Raw genomic sequence first — 25526 nt, 5'->3', positions numbered from 1 at the left:
TGAAGCATTCATTGGGCAGGTAGTTAAAAGGAGAGAGGAGGCGGCGGTACGGATTTTGAATAGAGAAAAGTGTACAGAATAATTGGATGCTGTGCAGATCTGGGGCCTTACCATGACTTCTTCCAGATTCTGGACTTCAAAACAATATAGGACAAGCACACACATTTTCAAGCTTTGTCTTTCATGTCACTCTTCCCTTTTATTATTCTAATCCAATAAAAAAGTCCAAATCAGTCCAAAGAAAGTAGCCCTTGCAGTTGGCATTAGCCCACAGATTCTCTGCTAGACAGCATTTCCACCTGTCTCAATGAGACACTTCAGTGAGGTCCGTCTGGACACCAGCCTCAGCTGCAGATATTAATTACTGCATGTAATATTACTGAATGTATTGCAGCCTTGTCAATCACATGCCTTCTAACTGCTCTGCTGGTTCAAATGCTGACCCTCCATGGAAACTAAAGATGTGGAGGAAGTACACCAGGCTTCCTCAACCTCAGGCCTCCAGATGTTTTGGGACTACAATTCCCATCATCCCTGACCACTGGTCCTGCTAGCTAGGGATCATGGGAGTTGTAGGCCAGAAACATCTGGAGGGCCGAGGTTGAGGAAGCCTGAAGTACACTGTTGTGGTATGAAGGCCTGAGATCCTCAGCACTTTCAGGCTCCTTAATGAACGCTTATTTAAACAAAAATAGGTTCATCGGGTGAAGGAGAAATCTGTGTATAATATATGCTTCTGGTAAACTTCCAAAACAGACATGTATTTTCACACTTGTGGGCAACCAAGAGCAAGGCAGCCCCCTGAACACAGCTGAGATAGAGATCTTCCCACACGGAGGCTCCTGGCTGTGGCAACGAGGCTGAAGCTCTAATACTGAAACAAATACATCCTTCTCAGTCTCAGATGAGAAGGATCCTGCTCCATTCACTGCCAGCACTGCTTCAATGTTATTCAAAGTTGTATTCACTTAAAGAAGTTGCAAGGATGGAAGCAGCAAAGGCCTCTTCCTTCCTTCTGGGAGAGATCTTGAGCGAGAGACGCAGCAGTCAGAACAATGGACTGGTAGCCATTTATACAGAAAGGCAAAGTGGGGTGGGGAGTTTAAATCCCCCTGCCCTTTCACAGTATAAGCTGGAGGCCTTTGGGTCAAAGAAGCCTTAATGCACCTGCTGGCTTTGAAGTCCTGAAATATTTCAGATCCATGCTTCCTGTAAAAGGTGTGTTTATTTCAAGGCACTTTGGTATGTGACCCAGCCGAGGCCTTAGTTGCATTCTTTTTTGCTGTTGTCCATGACAAGTCAGGGAGTGGCTCAGTCTTTCTTTATTCTGCTGAGCTCCCATTTACCTTCTCCGTACAGGTTCAGACGCCAACTGTGAAACTGAAATGAAAGAGTAAGTACAGAAACTGAGAGCTATGGCTTTAAGAGGGATTTTGCCATCCACACCCACCCACCACTGGCCCCGTGAAAATAAAACCTTATCTGTCCCAGCAGTTCTGCTCAGACAGATTGGCTCCACACCACCCTACCTTTTCCAGGCTCTTGCGATGTCCCACGCTGACCAGAGTCATTCCCAGGTGTGCACAGATCCTGTACAGCTCATCCTCTGCATCCTCTGTGAGTGCGCTGGTAGCTTCATCTAGCACTGCAAGCAAAAAACAACAATGACACCCATACGGGAATCCCCTCAATATGGCACCATCCAAGTCTCCTCCTCGTGAATAAAGCAGGACAAATTTGCAAACTGATAGCTGTTCACCAGTCGTTTTCCATTACAAAAGGCAACCTGAACACTCTCTACATACTGGACTGGTACAATGGAGAGTTCTGACCCTCTAAACCAGCAAGAAAATATAAGCCAGTTACAAAGATGAGGAAAAGAGGTAGATTGGGATGGTTAGATTAGAAGTTGTGGTGCCTGCCACCAGTGAGATCACAGGCAGTAGCCAACAGGTAGCCAATGGCCCTTGTGCTACCTTCTTCTGCACAACATTCCATCTCATAACACTGGCTATCCAGGGATTGTCTGTGGTCAAGGTAAAAAGCAAAGCAGGGAGTCCCATAATTAAGGAACTCAGAAAGAAATACCTTCCTCACCTGCATACTGAGGCTGGAGATAGAAAAGTCGGGCAAAGGAGAGCCTCTGCATCTCCCCTGGAGACAGAATATCATACCTGCAGCAAAGGCAAAGCAATCTGTGATTAGAACAACCTTGCAGCTCAAGACCGACCCACAGCAAACAACAGGACCCCCACTGTCACACTAAGCAGCCTTACCAGTTCCAGTCCACTGGCTGGTCCAAGCCACCTGTCCTTGCTAGCAAATCAGACTGCATAAAAAAGAAGATGAAAAACAAATTATTCCAGCCTTGGTCAACAGGTGGACACAGCCATAAGGACATTTTCTGTCTTAATCCTGCCCACCCATTGCCAGCTGGTACAGTGGTGCCCCACAAGACGAATGCCTCGCAAGACGAAAAACTCGCTAGACGAAAGGGTTTTGCGGTTTTTGAGCTGCTTCGCAAGACGAATTTCCCTATGGGCTTGCTTCGCAAGATGGAAACGTCTTGCAAGTTTGTTTCCTTTTTCTTAACACCGTTAATACAGTTGCGACTTGACTTCGAGGAGCAACTCATAGCATGCGGTGTGGTAGCCTTTTTTGAGGTTTTTGGTGATTTTTGAAGCTTTTCCAAAACTTTTCCGACACCGTGCTTCGCAAGACGAAAAATTCGCTATGCGAAAAAACTCGTGGAACGAATTAATTTCGTCTTGCGAGGCACCACTGTAATTAGTGTCATCTTGTCATTTTTGTTTTGCTCCCATGCCTTCTATATAACCATCATCGTCATCAGAACTTCTGTTCTTTTTGCTCATACAATGTACATAAACCAGGGGTTAATTTGAGCCAGAGCTCACCTTTGGAAGCAGTTTTTAATATAGTTGCCCAGGCTTTGGAATACAAGATAGCACATACTGAGAGCTACATTCATCTCAGAATTCATGGAGCTCACATTACTCTTTGGACTGATCCAAACCTCCATGGTCAAACAGTGGGGCTTCCTGGCAATCCCAGCATCCTCCTTTTTAGGAATGACCCAAAGACATTTACAGTGCACCTTGCTGAGCTTTTATAGCCACTTTCTATCCCCAAATCGGGACAGAAATCAAAGCGCATCCTTTATTCCCTCAGTAACTCACCAACCCAGTCAGCTCCAGGAATCTCAGAATCCTTTCATCATCCGAAGACCCTATTGTGCAAGGAATTACATTCATGATAACAGGACTGTGGGGGGAAGGGTCACTCTGAAGATGGGTCATCAGGGGACAGGGACCTCTTTGCACTTGGTTTGGCTGCTTTGATCATGCTTTAGAAGATCTGAAAAGCTAATAGCTCAAACCTAAACATATCATGTGGAAGCCCATGCCAAGTTATCAATAGGATGTATCACCACATAATGTACATAACAATGGGAGGAAGCCAATTAACAGATGGACTTTCAGCTCAGGTGGACATCTTCTGAGCTTACTCTAGAAGTCTATCTCCTATGGGAAGAACTTTTAGGAATAGTACTTTCATCCTCCTCTTTCTTCCTGACACCAAGGAAGGCTTTTTCTGTCAGGTGACAGAAGGAAGGAGGTGGAGAAGAAATATTGTAGTTCTTTTGGTGGGAAGCTGTAGGTGGGAGATATGGGGGAGGGGGGAAGAGACCATGACTCTTTTGCAGGTTTGGAAGCTCAGGAAGAACACACTGTGGTCGTGGAGATGTTGGGTCACAAAGAGGGAAATTACGAGGAAGGGAAACGGAGGCAGGGATGAATAGCAGTCTTAAGGGAAACTGAGACTGGGAGCAGGAAGGTGTTGTCATCTTGGAAAGGGAAACTGAGATGGGTGTTGGTGTGTGGGGCAAGCAGCAGGGCACTCCATAATACTGAGTGTCAACACTGGCAACAACAAAGAATCAGAGAGGAGGAAGATCCAACCTAATCCAACCCCCTGCCAATGCAGGAAATTTTCTATTACAACATCGCTAACAGGTGACCATTCAGTATCTGCTTAAAACCCTTTAATGAACATAAACCAAACAGGTTTAATCAGCATTCCTCTTGGAATCTAAAACTATCTTTGAAACATTGTTGAAACATTTGGTAGCTGGAATCTACCAAACTATCTTTGAAACATGGTTAAAACATTTGGTAGCATTGGATTTATATCACACCAACCCTTTAATTTAGGTATCCCAATATGAAGATGTAGGCAATTGGAGAAATTGAACATGCATCTATTGGAGGAACAACTTAATCCAAATAGGGGAGTTAGTAATCACTGAGACAGAAGCAAAGCAGAAGGCCTGACAACCTACAAAGTAATTGCGGGCTTCTATTTACCATATATTAATTTGGTTTATATTCAGATGATCTTCCAGACTATCTGGAAGCAGAGAACAAATGCCTCTTTATATTGCTTTATTTAGAGAACATGTCTCCCTAGGGGCTCCAGTTGGTCTGAGAACTTCATTTTCACTAATAAAGATTAGTTTTACTTTCAGGTGGCCCAAACAAAGTTAGCTTTCTCCACCACAGGGGCACCATTTGATCATCGCCAGGACTGCTTCACACATGCAAAGTACTCATTTGATCCCTGCTACATTAGAGGCTTGTCCTGCTTTCCCCTAGGAAAACCTGATTTTTACCGCCTTTTGCGGTAAAGGGGGGGTTTTCTTGGGGAAAGCAAGCACGGCAGGGCAAAGAGAAAACCTCTGGGATCTGTGCCCAGAAAGCATGGGACAAGCAGAAAACTGCTCGGATCAAGCTGAAGTTTGGGCAAGACCTAATGGGTGCATATAACCAACTGAAAGGTTCCTTTCGCTTCACAGCCTCCATGCCGAGTAAGCACACGAATCGACATTTTGCACCACTCCATATACCAAACACTCGTCTGCAATGAATATCTTGGTTCAGCTAAGTTTTGCAGGAAAACAGATAAAGCTACTGAAAGACGACCCAGACAAGCGCAATGCTGATTCATGCAGCGTGGACACACACACACACACACACACACACACACACACATACACACACTGCAGAGAAGAGCAGAAGCACAGGAAAAGCCGAAGCAATCTGAGCCCATTTGGGCACAAGAGTTCCAGTGCATTTCCACTCACCCGAAACTGGATAGATTTCCTTCAGAGGATATATCACCTAAATCAAATAAACCAGACACATACTCCAAATGAGTCTCCACCACAGTCGTTCAAAGATGGAAGCAGCCACAATACTCTCTCTGCTAAGAGCTTTCTAATAAACATTAATAGGCCTCCGGCCCCATGTATTGAATTAAGGCAGGCCATTTCCTGGCAACTCAGCTTGCAGCAATTGTAACAGGTATGTTTTGTTTGTTTTTTTAGAATTGTCACTGTCACCAAACTAGTCTGTGGGTGAGCAGAGGACCACCACCCCCCCACCCAGGAATCTGGCACCGAGGTGACTTACCTGTTCCCGCAGGGTCCCATCTGTGAAGAATGGCCGCTGTGGCAGGATAACTACCCCATGGGGGCCAAAGCAAGTCAGCATGTGGACGTCCCCTGCAGAGACCCAGCAGAAGGAATCACAGAGACATAAGTCTAAGATCCAACACTTCGGTAACAAACTTGAACTTAACACTTGGAATTGATCTAGTCTGCGCAATCATACCCTGGCCTAATAAACCAGAATATAAACCAGCTCTGTGCACCTGCATGCAAGCCCCTTCGCTCTTGCTTTGCTCCTCCCTTCGTGCAAGTGGTGAAGCAAGCCAAGAAACCACAGGAAACCAGAACCTCCCATTATATGCAAACCAGGAACTATGGTTAATAGCTTTCACACCAGGTAGGATCTGTAAGCTAACTTTAAACCTTGGCTTCACAGCTTGGTTCGCTTGAAAGCCATTAATTGTAGCTTCCCAGTCTGCCTGTAATACGAACCCATGTCTGGCTCATATTGCCCGTTGCATGACGGAAGGAGCAAAGGAGCTGTGGGCGGGTGCATGGAGCTCATGCACAACCTGGCTTAATAAGCCACAATTTGAAAGTGCCAAGGCCACTATCTCAATACTTCTTACAACAACCTTGTACAGCAGGCTAGTATAATTCCCCATATTGGGGTGGCAGAGGGGAAAAGAGAGATGGGGGTTAAGGGGCAGTGGTTTGCCTAGTTCTGCGGTGCCATGCAACATATATGGCAGTGGCCATGAATGAATGAATGAATAAATGAACGAATAAATAAATGAACGAATAAATAAATAAATAAATAAATAAATAAATAAATAAATTATACCCTGCCCACCTGGCTGGGTTTCCCTAGCCACTCTGGGCGGCTTCCAACAAAAGATTAAAAATACATTAAAACATCAGTCATTAAAAACTTCCCTAAACAGGGCTGCCTTCAGATGTCTTCTAAACGTCAAATAGTTGTTTATTTCTTTGACATCTGATGGGAGGGCGTTCCACAGGGTGGGTGCCACTACTGAGAAGGCCCTCTGCCTGGTTCCCTGTAACTTGACTTCCCACAGTGAGGCAACCACCAGAAGGCCCTTGGTGCTGGACCTCAGTGTCTGGGCTGGACGATGGGGGTGGAGACGCTCCTTCAGGTATACTGGGCCGAGGCCTCCATTAAGTCTGCACTGGGGAGGGCAATATCACTAAGAACTCAAGCACAAAAGAGACTACATCTGCGTTCCTGAACAGTCCAAATGCAGCATTTGCTCCACAAACCTATGGGTAAACAGTGTTCCACCCTCCAATCTGCTGCAAGGGCCCCCTTTCACCAAAGGGATGTTTCAGGGAGGCTGATGAACTCACCCTGCTTGCTCTCCCAGAGGCCACCGAGGACACGCAGCAAAGATGTCTTCCCAGTCCCTGTGTTCCCGGTGATCAGTAGATTGTTCCCTTGTGTGACTCTCAGGTTTAGATCCTTAATGAGCAGCTTCTCAGAGGGAGCAGAGAGAGAGATTTTCTCCAGGAGGAAAGCTGTGTCGCTTGAGACGACCTCCTCTTTGGAAACGCTGATGGCATCAGTGCCCCCACCACAAGAAAGGAGGAAAGGTAAGTAGAAGGAAACATCACAGCTCAGTGGCCAAGGTGTCTGGCTGCCTTTTAGGTTCACCACTCGGTGGTACAAGAAACACCATAGCAAAAACAGGAAAACTGTCGTTCCATGCTTGATGTTAGCTAGAGATACTCACTCACCTGTTGAATTCCCATTTGCCTGGCGAGTCACAGTCATTTTGCTTCCTGGAAAGTTTCAACAGCATCTCCTGCAACTCCCCAATTCTACAAAAAAACCACAAGAAAGTTGCTAATCAAGGAGTAGCAGTGATACCCCAAAGCAGCAAAAAACAAGCCTGAATGACAAGACCCCGAAGCCTAATCTCCACAAGGGAAAAGAAAAAGGTTTATGAACATATTACTAAAACCTGGTAAGCAGTGAATTATTGTTTGCAGGATAGTAATGGTCACCTAACGTACATAGTCTGTCACATGGGCTGAAAAACCAGCCTGCTAATTGATCTAAGAGGAAAAATTCAGATTCTCTCCACTGCAGCAGCCACAAAGATTACAACAAAATATATTTGACATTCTATGCCTAATGGGGAAAGGAGATTCCTTGTTTGTTTCTTTTGAAGATGCCTCTGAAGAAAGACCGACTTAGTGACCCATACTGGGACACAGGAGTCTCCTGCATTGTTTATTACCTTTGATGGATCCATAAGAAGCAGGTGCTCTTTTTTTTACACACACAGGCCCTCACTATTATGACACAGGTGCCCCTCAAGCAGGCAAGAGGACTTACCTGTGTGTATAGCCAGCTACGTCAGACACAGTGGTGGAGAGGTCAATGAGCTGGCTGAAGCAGCCAATGAGGTAAAGAGAGACAAAGGCATTCTGCAAGACAAATCACACACAAGCCAAGCGTTAGCAAGGGCTGGGAAGCAAAAACATACAAGAAGAAGCTCCCACATTTTCATGCCTCAAAATCAGCTGGAGGAGTGGTTTGTCTCCCTGGCTGATAGCAGAATTAACCATTATCTGATCCCTGAGGTGGACTGATCATTTTGCAAAAGCAATTACGTGGGTCAAAACTTTTGCAAAACCTTAGCAGTCTGATTGCCATTTTTGGTAAAGAAAAATAACACTTGGGGTGGGTGGGTGGTGAGGGTAATGGCAGGAATCTGTTCAAGCCACCTGCAAAAGCCTCCTGTTGTCTTCTAAGCTTTCAGCAAACACTGACCACAGTTAGGAGGGTAAAGGCAAAAAGAGAAGCACTGAGATTCTCAGGTTTGTTGATTTATTGCAAACGAGTAACACGGAAACACAGCTGCCCCAGGGAGCAGGGATTCTGGTACCTGGCTCACTCACCAGCAAGTACAGTGGTGCCTCGCAAGACGGAATTAATTCGTTCCGCGAGTTTTGTCGCCTTGCGATTTTTTTCGTCTTGCAAAGCACGGTGTCGGAAAAGTTTTGGAAAAGCTTCAAAAATCACCAAAGTCTTCAAAAACCTCAAAAAAGGCTACCACACCGCGTGCTATGAGTTGCTCCTCGAAGTCAAGTCGCAACTGTATTAACGGTGTTAAGAAAAAGGAAACAAACTTGCAAGACGTTTCCGTCTTGCGAAGCAAGCCCATAGGGAAAATCGTCTTGCGAAGCAGCTCAAAAAACAAAAAAACGTTTCGTCTTGCGAGTTTTCCGTCTTGCGAGGCATTCGTCTTGCGAGGTACCACTGTATGCATGCATGAGCTCAGCTACAAAGGGCTCTCGCTGAGTAAGCCAGCAAGGGAGAAGCAAATGTATATGTGTATATATATATACATATATATATATATATATATATATATATATATATATATATATGCAGGTTTTGGTGTCTTCGGGTGTCTTCCCGTGTAAGAGTTGGGGTGTCTAGGCGACATTTCGACGAGGTCTCACTCGTCATCTTCAGGCTGGTGCTTTCGGCTTCTTGTTACTGGAACAGAGCAGGATCTCAGTGTTTGAGTTCCTATAAATACTGTTGAGGGGGTGTGGTGTATAGCCTCCCACGTTCTGGGCAGAGAGGAAGTTCCCAGGTTAGTGTGCCTTTTCTTCTTTTGTTCCTTAATTACTTGAGGGATATCTTGAGTGATTTCTTGAGTGATATTCTGAGTACCACTTAGGTGGGTCATTAGGTGTGGATTAGTTGCTAAAGCTTTCGTGTCTTGACCTCTTGAGCTTGTGAAGAGTTTTTCTGAGAAGATGGCTGTACTGCACTTAGTTGTGCTCTGGCTTGGCTTCGTGTATAGGGGCGAGCTGTGGTTTTGTGCCCTGTGCCAGCCAGATCTGTGTAGGGATTGCAGGGGGGTGCAGCATCCGGAGGTGCCACTATGGTTTGGCTACTGGATGGTGTCTGTAATTTATCTGTGGAGAGGGTCTGGGTTTGGGTCTGGTGTGGTTGATTGGTGATGGCGTTCTGTGTGCCTCTGGTTCTGGTGTCGGTTTTTGTGGGGAGGGCTAATTTCCAGATGTCTGGCAGGCGGGACGTGTCGTCACGCTTGTTCATGTTGTGAGGGTGTTTCTCTATCTCGATGGCTTCCATGATTATTCTCTTGTGGTGATGTTCCATGTTAAAGAGCAATTTGGACACGAAATTAATTTTGCAGATTCCAAATTGCTCTTTAACATGGAACATCACCACAAGAGAATAATCATGGAAGCCATCGAGATAGAGAAACACCCTCACAACATGAACAAGCGTGACGACACGTCCCGCCTGCCAGACATCTGGAAATTAGCCCTCCCCACAAAAACCGACACCAGAACCAGAGGCACACAGAACGCCATCACCAATCAACCACACCAGACCCAAACCCAGACCCTCTCCACAGATAAATTACAGACACCATCCAGTAGCCAAACCATAGTGGCACCTCCGGATGCTGCACCCCCCTGCAATCCCTACACAGATCTGGCTGGCACAGGGCACAAAACCACAGCTCGCCCCTATACACGAAGCCAAGCCAGAGCACAACTAAGTGCAGTACAGCCATCTTCTCAGAAAAACTCTTCACAAGCTCAAGAGGTCAAGACATGAAAGCTTTAGCAACTAATCCACACCTAATGACCCACCTAAGTGGTACTCAGAATATCACTCAAGAAATCACTCAAGATATCCCTCAAGTAATTAAGGAACAAAAGAAGAAAAGGCACACTAACCTGGGAACTTCCTCTCTGCCCAGAACGTGGGAGGCTATACACCACACCCCCTCAACAGTATTTATAGGAACTCAAACACTGAGATCCTGCTCTGTTCCAGTAACAAGAAGCCGAAAGCACCAGCCTGAAGATGACGAGTGAGACCTCGTCGAAACGTCGCCTAGACACCCCAACTCTTACACGGGAAGACACCCGAAGACACCAAAACCTGCATTCCTGTACCCGTGAAAATCTACGAAAGCAAATATATATATATATATATATATATATATATATATATATATATATGTGTGTGTGTGTGTGTGTGTGTACACACACACACATACATATACATATATATATACATACACACATAGGTAAAGGGACCCCTGACCATTAGGTCCAGTTGTGACCGACTCTGGGGTTGCGGCGCTCATCTCGCTTTATTGGCCGAGGGAGCCGGCGTACAGCTTCTGGGTCATGTGGCCAGGATGACTAAGCCGCTTCTGGCGAACCAGAGCAGCGCACGGAAACGCCGTTTACCTTCCCACTGGAGCGGTACCTATTTATCTACTTGCACTTTGATGTGCTTTCGAACTGCTAGGTTGGCAGGAGCAGGGACCGAGGAACGGGAGCTCACCGTGTTGCAGGGATTCGAACCGCCGATCTGATCGGCAAGCCCTAGGCTCTGTGGTTTAACCCACAGCGCCACCTGCGTCCCTCATATATACACTTACACACACACACACACACACACACACATATATACACATATAAACAACAGCCTACAGCTTTTCCAATCTAGCTTCAGGCTGATCTTGCCAAGGTCCACCTTTGCTCCCATGAGGCTGCCAGACCTGTTCTAAAGAAGCCTCTTGCTGCACAGTGAGGAATGCCAGGCTCAACTATTTTTATCCCTCTGCGATTAGTTCCTGACTGTTTGGTTGGGCTAAATGGATCACGTAATGGCAGGCTCGCTCCCAGGCCTGAATTAGGCTGCATCTTGTTTGCAGAGGGAAGGATCTCATGCCACGACAGATGAAGCAATAAATTTGCTGCCTTAACTCTCTGCACGATAAGCTTGCTGCCCTGTACCTGCAAACCCCCAGCAGGAAGGCTATTCACACATTACGCTATACACAGGTGCAGGCATTTAAGTGAATGACTGCATTGCATGGTGAATTTAAAATTCAACATGTGGACTAAACTCCTTAAAAATGTGGAGTACAGATTGAGTGTGCTTCTGTGTATGCACCTCTGTATGGTGGTGTGCAGTGTTTATGGTGCTGGAGCAACACACACCCTGTGGCAGAGTTGTGTGCTCTTGCTGGTCTCCTTCCCAGCTTCTACTTGGGATATCAAGGGACAGCATCCCTAAAAACAGTGCCATCTCCCCAAAAGACCAATAAAACCGCCACCAGTAGTGCTTGAGGTATCACATTTGTTCTCTCTTTATGGTGGTCTGGCCCTGTCTTTGGACTGACTTCCTCTTCATCACTTCCAATTACTACTTATTACAGTGGTGCCCCGCAAGACGAATGCCTCGCAAGACGGAAAACCCGCTAGACAAAAGGGTTTTCCGTTTTTGAGCTGCTTCGCAAGACGATTTTCCCTATGGGCTTGCTTTGCAAGACGAAAACGTCTTGAAAGTGTTCCGATTTTTTTTCGCTCCCCCCCTTTTTCTAAGCCGCTAAGCCGCTAATAGCCTTTTAGCCGCTAATCCGCTAAGCCTTTAATAGCCGCTAAGCCTTTAATAGCCGCTAAACCGCTAATAGCGCTAATCCGCTAAGGCGCTAATAGGGTTGCTTCGCAAGACGAAAAAACCGCTAGACAAAGAGGCTTGCGGAACGGATTAATTTCGTCTTGCGAGGCACCACTGTATTTACTATTTCTTAAATTTCTATGCCGCCATTCATCCGAGGGTCACAGGGCCGGTTACAATATAAAAAACACAAAAATACATAACATAGCAACAAGCGAAAACAATTGTTTTGCCTGACGCCAAAAGATATGTAACAAAGGCTCCAGGTGAGCTTCTCTGATCCTTGTATTGTATTGTATAAATATAAGTTTGTAGGGAGGTAAAAAGAAACTACATAAGAAATATGTAACTGTGCGGTGTAAGGTCATGGATAGATAAAGTACAGTGAGATTAATTGGAAGTCATTTTTAATTTTCTTCTCTATAAGTTTTATAGTACCAGGAGTACTATACCAGTAACAGGAGTATAAATGATGATAGTTATATTTATCCTGTTGTTTCTTATAGCATGGTTGTTAGTTTGATTCTTCTATTATTTGTTTGTTTGATTGTATGTTTATTTATTTGTTCATCTGTTTTTTTCATAAATGTATTTATTTTAAATTAATAAAGATTAAATAATAATAATAATAATAATAATAATAATAATAATAATAATAATAAATAAAATAATAATAATAATAATAAAGGCTCCAGGTGAGCTTCCCTGGGGGGAGAGCATTCCACAAGCGGGGAGCCACCACTGCAAAGGCCTGTTCTTGTGTTGCCATCCTCCGGACCTCTCACAAAGGAGGCACACAAAGAAGGGCCTCAGATGATGATTGCAGGGTCTGGGTTGGTTCATACGAGGAGAGGCGGTTCTTGAGGTATTGCGGCCCTGAGCCGTTTAAGGCTATTATGTGGTCAAAAGCCCCATGCCAGGAAAGCATAACAGTTTGCAGTGTTAGACGGGGCAGCAACAACAGAGAGGTGGCTAGAACACCTGAGCTCCCACATATTCCACCTGGACTGAGGGAACGTCACTGACTGCCGATCAGCTATCAGGCTACACTTAAACTCTTGTTACTAACGTTTAAAGCGCTGAACAACTCAGGACCAGGTTAAATGAAGGACCAATTGCTTCCCTGTAGACCAGTAAGATCACGGAGGAAATGTTACTCCTGGCACTACAGCCTACAGGACATCACAGGTCAGTGTGTAGGAATATTAGACCTGGGACCTTCTGCATGCAAAACATTATGTGCTCTTGCGCCGAGCTATGATGCTGCAAAAAGCTTACCTTGCTAACCAAAGAGCTCAGTCCTGCTGGATCCAGATCAGCGTAAACTCCATTGAAAATGGGAATAGCAATCACCACATAACTCAGGATACTGCCCAGATAGTCGAAAGTGTTGATTCCAACTAAGCAGAAAAAAGACAATACAGTGGTAATGCTGGCAGATCAGTTAAACTAGGACCTCCATCTACACAGTTTATATATAGATAGGTAGATATAGATATTGATATGTATATGTATAAAATTCTTATTATTTTTGTTGTTGTACAATTTAGAATACTCATTTAAACATCCTTAAAATATCAGTGACTTCCCTTCTCTTTCCATGGTTCATTTTGCATACCATAAATCCCTACATATTTTACATAAACGAAGCCATTCAGTATTCCATTATTACATCTACACAGTTTTTTGTGTTATGTTTTAAAAGTTTATCAGGAACATATTCTCTGGAAACAAAGCCAGTTAACAGTGCTACTCAAGATAATAACTGTCAGTTAGAAGGACAATCTATTTCAGTTCAGCACTCAGTACCCAATAACAAAATGTTTAGACAGCTCCTCTGGCAGACAGAGCCTGAGATAGCAAAATCCATGAGGCCCAAAGTGCTGCTTGGCCTACTTCCTTGCTGCTACTATTCTTTCCCAGAGTTCAGTCTCAAGGCCTTGTTGTTCGGCCTCTTCAGGCACTCCTGTGAAGGCCCAGAATGACCCCATTTTGGTCTGGATTCCAGTAGAACCCATTTTCTCCCTCATCGGTTCATCAACTTGTTCTCTGTTCCCATTTGAACAGCCACTTCCCAAATGTCTTTTCTGCACGTCAGAAATCTAGAAGCTTCCTTCCCTGTGTAACGAGTGAAGGAGGGGATGAAGGAAACCAGTTCTGCTTACTGTACAACCACAGCTCCTTGCCTATCAGCTCCCTCTGGGTCTGCAGGAGGGTTTGCAGCCTGCGGTTGGTTCGCATGTGCTCAACTTCCCCAGCTCTGAAAAGCAGGACAGTAGTGCAGAGTCAGTCTGGACAGTGATCATTCCCACGGACCTGGGGGTAAGATGCATGTGTGCGCATTTAGAGGATGACAAACGGGTGGTGGCGATTGGTTGCTGCATAAATACAACTTCTCCCAGGAAAGTGCGTGAAGAGGAGACAACCAACGGATACACCTAATCCACACTTTCTGAACTCTTGTGAGACTTCCAACGACAACAGTGACCTCATGTGGCAAAAAGCAGCCATGGCGTGTGTTGTTTTCCTTCTGTTTTTTCCTGCTTGCCTTTCTCCCCCCACCCTGCTCTGCTGGCGTTATTCCTCCTCTTCTTGCTTTCATAACTGTGGGGTGTTCTGTGAGCCGAGTAACCGACAAACAACAACAATGGGTGAACTGGTGTGAGGGTGGAGAATAGAGAACAGAATGGATAGACATCCTGCTATCTAGCCAAATTATCAAAGTGAACTATGTAGTGATGAATACTAATCTTACACTTAAAAAACAAACAAACCTGAACACCACCAAGGTGGAGCCCAACTGGGAACAGGAGATGGGAAGAAATGCTAATTATCCAAGATGTTTGTGGGATACACTTCAACACAAACTGTGCAACACTCGCAGGAACCAAAGGCGTCACAGTAAAGAAATACTAAAAAGTGAAATGTCCACTTACTTACCTGTAAAAAGCAGCAGATTCGGCGTTCACCCGTAGCTGCATATGCTTAAACCTGTTAAATCCAGAAAACACTTGCTTCAATGGTCATTTTTTGGGATTGAGCAATCATCATCTCTGCAAAACCCATTCTCATTTCTGCCTTAGAATGACTCAGGCCACTGGTCCACTGAGCTCAATATTATCACCAGTGATTGGTAGCAGCTCTCTGGGGTTTCAGACACAGGATCTATCCTGGCTCTACCTGGAGATGCCAGGGATTGAACCTGGGACCTTCTGCATATAAATCAGATGCTCTACCACTGAGCCAAGACCCCTTCCCCAAACCATATACATCACTTAGGCTGGAGAGCAGACACAGAACTCTACTATAGCAAGAGACAGCAAAGGACTTAACAGCCAGGTTTATGTGTATGAGCATCCTCATCTTCAGCAGCAGCAGCAGTCTATCTGGAAGTTCATATCCTAAGAAGACTTCTATAAAGGATTCTCTTAACACAAATCACAACCAGCAAACGAGAAAAGAACAGTGGCACACACATCATTTCAGACTATAGCTATTTTCAGGGTCAAACTGATCATGAGACCTGCTGAATAAACTCACCTGAAATCACCTTCCAGCTTCTCCTGCTGCACCAGCTTTGAAACAATGGGGCTCATTAGGATCTTGTTAACAATTGTGCCCATGATAAAATATCCAAAAATACTCACTGGGCCCATCCAGCCAGTGCTAGGCAAGAGAAATGGAGAGAGATTAGCAAAACTGTCAACGGAAGGCTGCCTTCTAATATATTAGAGGCTCATCTATGCTGCACTCCAGCTGGGACAAAAGCTGCCCCTAAGCATGTGGTCATCCCTCTCTCTAGGTGAAGACTGCCCCTACCTGTAAAAGCACTGATAGGTGTAGTATGCAAGCGTGAAGGGAGAGATGATGAGCTTACTGGCCATGGAGCTCAGCTGCTTGCAGAACCTCTCCACATCCTGGCTGATTCTTTGATCTCTGCACGATAAAAAGGATATTTAAATTTGCATGGACTGCTATGACAGAAAGAGCAAAGCATAAGAAAATTTAACATGTTAGGAACAGAACAGTTCGTTCACACACAGAATCAGAGCTGGGTAGTTATGCAGTTTTAAGGCTGGTGGAGTATTTTCTTTTTTAAATATTAGGTAGCTTGCAAATCAATGCTAAACAACAGCTGGTAAAAAGTACCAGTTTGGTTACTGGAACAGAATCACAGTGTCAGAAGGGATCTCAAAGTCAGTCAGAAGGAGCGTCTCCGCCCCCATTGTTCTGCCCGGACACTGTGGTCCAGCACCGAGGGCCTTCTGGCGTTTCCCTCACTGCGAGAAGCCAAGTTACAGGGAACCAGGCAGAGGGCCTTCTCGGTAGTGGCGCCCTCCCTGTGGAATGCCCTCCCACCAGATGTCAAAGAGAACAACAACCACCAGACTTTTAGAAGACATCTGAAGGCAGCCCTGTTTAGGGAAGCTTTTAATGTTTGATGTATTACAGTATTTTAATATTTTTTTGGAAGCTGCCCAGAGTGACTGGGGAAGCCCAGCCAGATGGGCGGGGTATAAATAATATATTATTATTATTATTATTATTATTATTATTATTATTATTATTATGCAACCTCCTGCTGCATGCAAGAAATCAGCTGTTACAACAGCCCCAATGGGGAGCCTTCCAGCCTTATCTTATAAACCTTCTTGCTGGGACACTCCATCTTCTCCTTCCTCAAATATTAGAGTCCTCCAGCAGAGCACTGATTCCACTGCTCTATACAAGTACTTGTTTTTGGTATCAGTTTGCTGCAATCACTGCTGAGTTGACATTACCCAAGAATTGGAGTAATTCAACTGCTGGTTATTTTCAAGAACCAAAAGCTGCATTTTAGAATTCCTGTTGCACAACGTCAAGTCAAATAAAGTCATTATTATGTTTGTAGCTTCCCCTTTGCAACTCCAACCTTAACCATCTCTTGCGAGTTATCTAAACAGCTACAGAATTGCACCTATAGTTGTTCCATACTATGGACAAAGCAAATCCTAATTGTGCTGCAACCCAAGGATCACACCACAATGTCAGATAGCCTGTACTTTAATCAGACGTACTTTAATCCAGTTATCAGTACTCTTCAATTTTCTTCTCACAAGCAGGTCCATTTTGTCTTATAAAACAACAGCCTTCCCTAACCTAGTGCTGTCCAGTCGTTGCAAGGTCACAAATCCCATCATCCATGTTGGCCTGGCCTGATGGGAGATGTAGTCCAAAACTTCTCGAGGGCACTAGAATCTCGAGGGATTAGAGTCCTAATGTGATTCTAACGTTTCAAAAACCGCAAACTAAAGCAACACAGAGAAACTGTCCTCTAAAGCAGTTTAAATTTCAATAGTTTAAATAACTGGAGCCCTTTCACATCTTGCTATTGTTAGCCTCTTTACACATCTCCAATTAGATATGGACAAAAAACCCCACCCCACATTCGTTTGTTGCAGTTTGCATTTTAGTTTTAAATACAGTGGGTGGAATTCAGCATTGTGCTGGGGGGGGGGTCAATCTGTCAGGCCAAGCATTTCCACTTGCCAGACTGATTCCACCCCCCACTCCCACCCTATGTGCTGTTCTGGGGGGTTCTCCTGAACCCCCACTCAAGCCAATGGTTGGGACATTCAGTGGGAGGAGCCCAGTAGCACTAGTGGGACACACTGCGCTGACGTCTGCTAACAACTATTGCTTTGAGTCCTGCCTGGTGGGTTGCAGCCAACTATGCCCTACTCAGAGTAGACCCTTTAAAATTAATGGGCCAATGTTAGTTGCATCCATGAATTTCAGTTGGTCTACTCTGAGCAGGACTAACACTGGCTAAAACCCAGTGGCTGGAGCACAGAGAATGTACTCAAAATGTAATAATCAGCATCATAATTATAATAATTTTATTATTTATGCCCCACCCATCTGGCTGGATATTCAAACTACTTCCCTGTGCATCTAAAGAAAAGCTCATGGCTCCCTAGAGCAGAGTTTTCCAAACTTTTCATGTTGGTGACACACTTTTTAGACGTGCGTCATTTTGCGACTCAGTAATTCAATTTTCCTAGCAAACGGGAGGTTAACCCAGGCATCCCCAAACTTGGCCCTCCAGATGTTTTTGGGACTACAACTCCCATCACTCCTAGCTAACAGGACCAGTGGTCAGGGATGATGGGAATTGTAGTCCCAAAAACATCTGGAGGGCCGAGTTTGGGGATGCCTGGGTTAAACTAACCCCTTTCCAGCCTTGGGAGGAGCATGGGGAGCATTCGTGTGACACACCTACACATTGCAGCCGACACAGTTTGGAAAGCTCTGCCCTAGGGAGAGAAAAACAAAGCAGGTCAACATATATGGGGAGCAACAAAGCCAGCCCTCATCAAGGCTGAGGGGTGTACAAAACATGCCAGAAAGTGCCAGGAGGAGCTCGAATCATGTCCAGCCACCTACGGATTATCGATTTCCTCATGCTGAATATTCAAGGTATAATACACCTGGCCCTGAAAGTAGTAGCCATGGAGGTATTCTGTGAGAGTCTTCCTCCAGCTCACATACATCAGGTTGCGGATGAACTGGTCAAAGCTCTTCAGCTGAGAAGAGAGAGAAGTGAGACTCACAATGGGGAGAGGAGATGAGAATAAGGCAAGAAAAGCATTTATGACTACTCTTGTGGTCCAACAACTGCACTTACGATGTCATATGACATCAACTGGGTATGTTCCCACCTTCCTGAGCGGAGCCAATCCCAGCAGGCTTGCACCAAATTTAAACAGCGTGAGATATAAGCCCCACGGATAACAAATGGAATGGGCATACGAAATTGGTGGGGCTAATTTAGCCAGCAGCCCAAAGACTCCCCAGCCATGGATTGCATGAACACATTGACCCAAATAAAGTCTTCTAGTCTGAAGGGATCCTCTGCTCAAAGCAACTGATTTAAAGCATTAGGTGAATCCCCCCTTGTCCGACTGCTGACATAAAAAGCTCTTCACAACAGCTAACAGTCCAGGCGGGTTTACAGTAAACAGCACCTTCCAGAACAGAGTGGCCAGAAAGCAGTGCTGAGAGGCCCAAGCCAGATTAGCTTTTTCCATCGCAGCTTAGAAACTGCGAGGGAAGAGTTAGAAAGTTACTCTCTTGTTGTTATTGTTGTTTTATGTCACCCTTTATCTCAAGATCTTAGGGCAGTTCGCAAGATGAAGATGTGCCTTAGAATCTTTTGAATTGCTATGGCTGGAATCGGTGACTTGATGTCCTGGCTTAACTGCACCATCCCTGGGGATAGCCACTTTTGTGAGGTAATAAAGCAGCCCAAAGCTTTCATACGATGGAAACATTACCAAAAAAAACGTGATTTGTAAAATGAAGGCCTTTAACAGTTGAAATAAAATAAACAAAATAAAAGTGACAGTGTTAAGCACACCTTTAAAAAGTGTGATTAGTCGTTAGCTAACGTGTTGTTTGGCCCTCAGGATACACATGTGAGGAGCAAGGCAGTATCACAGGATCATAGAATTTTAGAGGTGGGGGGACCTCAAGGGTCATCTAGTCCAATCCTGTACAATGCAGGAATCTCCACTAAAGCATCCCTGACAAATTGCATTGCATGTGCTCTCATCTCCTTGTAGGAAGAAGAGGTTTCACTTACCATAGAGTTCAGTAGAATAAGAATCAGTGCAACTGCTGTCACTTGCTGGAATCCATGGAAGTCTTTGTTCCCCAGAACTCCGTAATACTGGCTGGGAATCAATCCCACCTGGTAAATGACCAGCTGCTCTAGGGGAGGTAAAGGGTGGGGAAGAGAAAAGGGATGAATTCCAAGGGTGCTCCCATATACATCGACAAGAGTCCTGGCACATCACAAAAGGATTTGCTTGATATCATCCTTCTTAGCCATCGACTCACTTACCCAACAGAGCAACCATGAGCAAGGTTAGGAACATCAGTGCATTTTTGGAGCAGCATGCAGGAAATAAAATTTCTTGGATCTTCAGAAAACGCTGGAGAAACTGCCGGTCCAGCTGGGGCCGAGGCCTGGAAAGAACAGATTCAAGAACAGCCAGGTTATTGAGCTAGCACGCAAGCCACACACAAAGGTCTGCTCAGTTCAGACTGGCTGTAACCAAATGAAATTCTGGAATCGTCCTCTGAAAACAGGAATGGGAGAGATTTCACCCCGATACTCCAATAGTAATCTACCCTACGGCCAGAGGTGTATCCTCAGTTGGAAATGTACTAAAGTGCTCTAGAAAAGAAATCCAAAGCTCATTGTGTGGGTTCTGAGTCCATAACAGGAAGGAATCTAAGAGTAGATTCAGACAAGGAAGAGCCATGTGGAATTTTAACCATCTGATGTGTATGCTATCCTTCCTTCAGGAGCTTAGTGCATAGTATGTTGGGAAGAGACAGTGTGGTGTAGTGGTTAGAGTGTTGGACTAGGACTTTGGGAGAGCAGGGTTCGAATCCCCACTCAGCCATGAAGCTCTCACTGGGTGACCTTGGGCCAGTCACTACCTCTCACAGTGTTGTTGTGGGGAACAAATGAGGAGGAAAACCGTGTATGCCACCTGGAGCCCCATGAATAAAAAGGTGGGATAGAAATGCAATAAATACATGAAAAGTAAAATATGTGAAAAAACTATTAATTCTTCACAGTAACAAAGAGAGCCCCACACAGCCGTCTTCCTAAGCAAATGCAGGGATCAATGGGGGAATTATTTGTTTCTCCTTGGGAAAATAGAACCTGTTGTGTGACTTGATCTTTCAACTAATTTGCTGAAGCTTAAATTAAACTTCTTTGCCGCAACTCCCTCCCTGCATCACACACTTTTCCTGCTTCCGACTCCAAGAAACCAGCAGCACCAGCATCTAAGGAAATGTTCAAAACAGATTTGCCACCTTTACTAGTTTTATTCTACTTACACTATTGAAATGAGAAGAACTTCAGCTTTCTTTCAAGTAGCTGAAATAAATAGATAAGCCAAACTGTGCTTGAGCTTCAGTGTATCTGAAGAAGTGTGCATGCACACGAAAGCTAACTTAGTTGGTCTTTAAGGTGCTACTGGAAGGAATTTTTTTATTTTGACTATGGCAGATCAACATGGCTACCTATCTGTAACTGTGCTCGAGCTGTAAGTTAAAATGCCATTGTTACTTTCTGATACAGTGGTGCCTCACAAGACGAAATTAATTCGTTCCGCAAGTTTTTTCTTCTTGCGAGTTTTTCGTCTTGCGAAGCACGGTTTCCCATAGGAATGCATTGAAAATCAATCAATGCGTTCCTATGGAGACCGTCTGGCGACAGAGGGGAAGCGCCGCTCTGTTCCCTCTTTTGAAGCAAGGGGCTGCGGGCAGAAGATAGCTTCTCCCCGCCGCCCCTTGCTTCAAAAGAGGTCCGGGGACAGCGGGGAAGACCCGCTGTTCCCGGAGCTTGCGGGGCAAGCTTCGTTTTGCGAAGCAAGCCCATAGGGAAATTCGTCTTGCGAGGCAACTCGAAAACGAAAAAACCTTTCGTTTTGCGAGTTTTTCGTCTCGCAAGGCGTTTGTCTTGCAGGGTACCACTGTAGTTCACTGGGAGGGTTTTGCTGACAGCTGCAAAACTCTTCATGGGAGATATGAAAGGATGAATACCTAAGCTTGATTCCTTTGCTTTTTAAATATTATTTTCAGCTCCTCTTTCCTAAGCACATGGGAGTGACTGTCCTGTGAATACCACCATTGTGTCCCGAGTTCTTGTTTCTGTTTCGTTATTTTCAGTGGTTGCCCTATGGCCTTACTGAGGGATCTCATTCTCTCTTTGCGTTAGCCTGATGTTCCATTGGGCATCTCACCTACAAGTCTTCTATACCTAAACATGATTAGGTTTCATAGCAGTCATACGATAGCCCCAGAACTCCCATAACCTCCCGCTCAACTCCAAAGCTTATCTCTTTCCTAATTTCCTTTCCATCTTTTCTTCCTAACTCTTGTCTCCTCTTCCTGCTTTTTCACTATACAGCTTTCACCAAATGCTCTTTGCCTTGGTCTTTGACATCTGAGATGTGTATTTTCAGGTCCCACCCTATTTTAGCTGTTTAATTCTGAATTTTAAATTGCTATAACCCACACTGGGACCTGTTGGTAAAGAGCAGGTACTGAATTTGAATGAGGCCAATGATATCCTTGGAGTCTGTGGGTACAATTCAACATTGCACTATTGCAATCATTCTGTCTGGGAAAACATTTCAGCTTGTCAGGCAGAACCATGTTTCCTTTTCCTGCCTGCTGTTATTCTGGGGGTTCTTCTGGCCCTGCAGAGCCAATCTGGCCGGGGCGGGAGGGAGAAGGGGGAAGTCCGATTGTACTAATGGGCCTTGTTGTGCTGGCTCCTGCTGGTGCGACTATTTAATTAAATCAGGCCCTATATTTTTACCTGGGATGATTACCACCATCAATCACAGTTAAGTGCTCACAAACAGAATATCTATTTCACCTGTAAGAAAGACTCCAGTGAAAGCTACTGCTTACTACATTTATACATAATTATGAGCACACCTGAGTGGTTATAAAGCATGCTTAATGGGCAAATAAACCACATTAAGCTATCTCGGGTACCATGTGCATTCTTAGCATTGACCATTATACTACAGTGGTGCCTCGCAAGACGAAATTAATCCGTTCCGCGAGTCTCTTCGTCTTGCGGTTTTTTCGTCTTGTGAAGCACGGCTATTAGCGGCTTAGAAAAAGGAAACAAACTCGCAAGACGTTTCGTCTTGCGAAGCAAGCCCATAGGGAAATTCGTCTTGCGGAACGACTCAAAAAACGGAAAACTCTTTCGTCTAGCGAGTTTTTCGTCTTGCGAGGCATTCGTCTTGCGGGGCACCACTGTATTTGAACCTCCTGGATGCCCTTCATCCCAGAGGTGCCCCATAATTCCTCACCTAGATTTGAAAACACTTAATGCACCCCTTAACACCCTCAAGCCACACTTTTGTAATCTCAAACATGTTGGTAGCGTATCACATTCTTCAATGCATACTGACAGGTGTAGTGCAATGTAGTGAGGCAGCTAACAGACTGAGCTATGAACCAGGAAGTCTCAGTCGACATTGGTCACAAATTTGCTAGGCAATAGATTCTCAGCCTCTACAGCTCCATATGCAACACTGAGATAATAGCACTGACCTACCTTACAGGGCTGTTTTAAACATTACAAAGAAAGAACGTACCTGAAGCACATTGAGCACCTTAAGTGTACTACCTATTTACTGCCATGGGAGTGTGGTGATGACCACCCACTCACATGGATTTAAGGGGGGAATTTGGCAAACTCAGGGGTAGTTCCTACAAGTACTTCCAGATGGGCATTTATTAAGCATTCATCCTGATTTGTTTGCAGGGAGATTAAGCAATGTTTAATGAGCATTCACTCTGATCTGTTTGCAGGGGGCCTGATATGACATTGCATTAGAGCAAGTTATCTCAAACTTCCTAGTCCATTTTCCTCATTTACTGTCCTTATCACAAAAGTCTGATCTTCTGAGGAAGCGGATTTGGTCCGCAAGACCTCCCAATCAGTTACAATTGTGCAACCTGAATTTACTGGTATGCGACTCAATCCCACCCCAAAAAGGGGACAGCCTGCAACTGCCCTTTGTATTCTTTCAGACACCAGATAGAAACCCACCTTTTTTGCTGGGCTTTTACTTAAAAATGGGTTGCATCACCTTTAGGGTGTTTCTAATTATCCTGTTTACATAACTTGGCGTGGATTATTTTAATGATTTTGTTTATTAAGCACTATATTTCTTTGCGTCAAAAAATGTATACACTGCTCAACTGCAAAAGAAAAAAAGAAGAACTCTCAAAGCAGTTTACGATAAAGAACTAAACAAGAAAGTTGTCGGTAAAAACAGTTAAAAACAACAATTTAAAACTTTCAAAACTAAATTAAAATGAACTAAAGACAGAATAAAACACACATCCAACGTCCTACATATATTGGGTAGGCCTGTCTATGCAAAAATGTTTCAAGCAGACCCCCAAAACAGCAGTGAAAGCACCTGCCTAATATCAATAGGCAGGGAGTTCCGACGTCTAGCTGCTGCCACGCCAAAAAAATACAAACACGTGCACACACATATATGCATATATATATATATATATATATATATATATATATATATATATATAAAATATTTTGGTGGTACTGTACAGAAATCTCTAAAAAAAACCAAAAACAAAGCCAGAGTACCTGGGCATGAGGACCCTGCAGTTTAGGGGGAGTTTTTCGCCCCTCTGCAGCCTCCGCTCCTTTTCTGCAGCCTGATTCCTAATATTGTACTGCAAACGGGGGTTACGATCCCCTCACACCTCCGCCCAGCACCCCAAACCCTCCGCCCGGCGCCCCCACCGCGCCCCTGGCAACCCGAAGCCGCGCTCACCGGGCGCTTCCCGGCGCTGCTGCCCTGGAAGCCATGAGCGAGATGCGCCCGGACCAGGAGTGTCTCCCCAGGGGCAAAGTCCCGGCCAGCCACGTCCGAGCACCCACCCACCCGCGCGCTCCGCTATGCCCTGGCCCGCCGGGGCTCGAGGAGCTGATGAATATTCATTACCCTTCTTGATTATTCATGAGTGCGCGCGCGCGACCCGCCGACAGCGGCGACAAAGGCCGCTCCAACGAAGACGGAGCATCGGTCACCCTCGATAAGATAGAGATGGGGCCAGGGCGGCTAGAGCGGCTCGGAAAACGGGAAGGCGGAGCGTGGCTGGAGACAAGGGAGGAACTCAAAGTATGGCTCCTCCTCAACCAAAGAGAGGGAGAGAGAGCAACAAGTCAAACAGGTCCGTGTGTGTAGGCGCGCGTGCTTTTTTCCCTATCTCTACGGCAAACCCTGTTCATCGTGGTCTCTGCTGCTGGTGCCATTAGAAACGAAACAGGTAGCGGAGGCTCGCTGCAGAATTTCAGTTATACATCCGGTTCCCGGTTGCACCTTTTAGGATTCTCCATGTGCGGGGCAGAAGTGGTGGAAGTACATAGAACAGCCTTATGATGTGGATTAGGAAAAGACAGGATCGCCGAGTTTCCAAAACGAACTTTCGCTGCTTAAAAACTTTCACTGGATTCTTCCTTTAAATCTGTCTATCCTCTCCCTTTCTGCACTTACCGACTTGCTAAAATAACTTTTAAAAATTGCGTGTTTATCTCAAAGCACTGCAACGGAAAGAAGTCTCTAACACTGTTTTTATCCAAGTATGCACGTATAAATATGTACACGGAGAGCTAGTGCTGTTTTATATGAACTTTATTTACATTGATTGCAATATGCTCTCGCCACTCTTGCCCCGCACATGGAAGATTCCATGGACGACACTGGGAACAGGAAAAGGGAGCCCCGTGTGGCTTTCTTGCTTGGCTGCCTGTTGGGAGAGAGAAAAAGTAGAGCGCCTTCCACCGTCCTAAATGTACATGGGCAGCATAACATTCAAAATCTAGGATACAAGCCTGGAATAAAATGTGTGTTGTTTTCCTTTTTTATAGAAATGGAAGGGTTCTCTTTTCTTCAAACGCAAGGAGTTGTTATCAGCATGCATCCTTTGGGCACAGAGAGC

At 45.0% G+C, this 25526-nt stretch overlaps 1 protein-coding gene across 14 annotated transcripts; it reads right to left on the bottom strand.

The window, feature by feature from the left end:
• Window positions 1-173: 173 nt before the first annotated feature.
• Window positions 174-24836, bottom strand: ABCD4 (ATP binding cassette subfamily D member 4). 14 transcript variants are annotated; one of them, XM_083508049.1, is made up of 19 exons: window positions 24530-24836; window positions 19846-19970; window positions 19585-19712; window positions 18383-18526; window positions 15780-15896; window positions 15501-15626; window positions 14901-14951; window positions 14126-14220; window positions 13239-13360; window positions 7827-7918; window positions 7223-7306; window positions 6836-7038; window positions 5490-5581; window positions 5162-5198; window positions 3198-3247; window positions 2277-2329; window positions 2098-2174; window positions 1530-1645; window positions 174-1380 (listed from the first exon to the last, which is right to left on the bottom strand). In XM_083508049.1, the coding sequence occupies exons 4-19, from the start codon at window positions 18403-18405 to the stop codon at window positions 1312-1314; spliced, it is 1407 nt and encodes a 468-aa protein (XP_083364175.1). In that variant the 5' UTR covers window positions 18406-18526; window positions 19585-19712; window positions 19846-19970; window positions 24530-24836; the 3' UTR covers window positions 174-1311. The 14 variants fall into 14 exon arrangements, with proteins under 14 accessions (XP_083364175.1, XP_083364163.1, XP_083364169.1 ...); XM_083508037.1 differs by having other exon boundaries at window positions 18387-18526; window positions 24359-24718; XM_083508043.1 differs by having other exon boundaries at window positions 18387-18526; window positions 24530-24718.
• Window positions 24837-25526: the final 690 nt, after the last annotated feature.

This window comes from Podarcis liolepis (assembly GCF_965112155.1).
Source record: "Podarcis liolepis genome assembly, chromosome: 1".
Lineage (NCBI taxonomy): Eukaryota > Metazoa > Chordata > Lepidosauria > Squamata > Lacertidae > Podarcis > Podarcis liolepis.
The sequence above is the reverse complement of the archived record's forward strand: the minus strand, read 5'-3'. Positions and strand labels throughout refer to the sequence as shown.

Coding starts and splice junctions, on each gene's coding strand:
- ABCD4 (XM_083508037.1), bottom strand. CDS start 24,393: ATGGCTTCCAGGGCAGCAGCGCCGGGAAGCGCCCG. Junction 19,971..24,358: donor GCAGCGCCGGGAAGCGCCCG/GTGAGCGCGGCT, acceptor TGTTCTTTCCAG/GCCTCGGCCCCAGCTGGACC. Junction 18,527..19,584: donor TTATTCTACTGAACTCTATG/GTAAGTGAAACC, acceptor CTCTCTTCTCAG/CTGAAGAGCTTTGACCAGTT.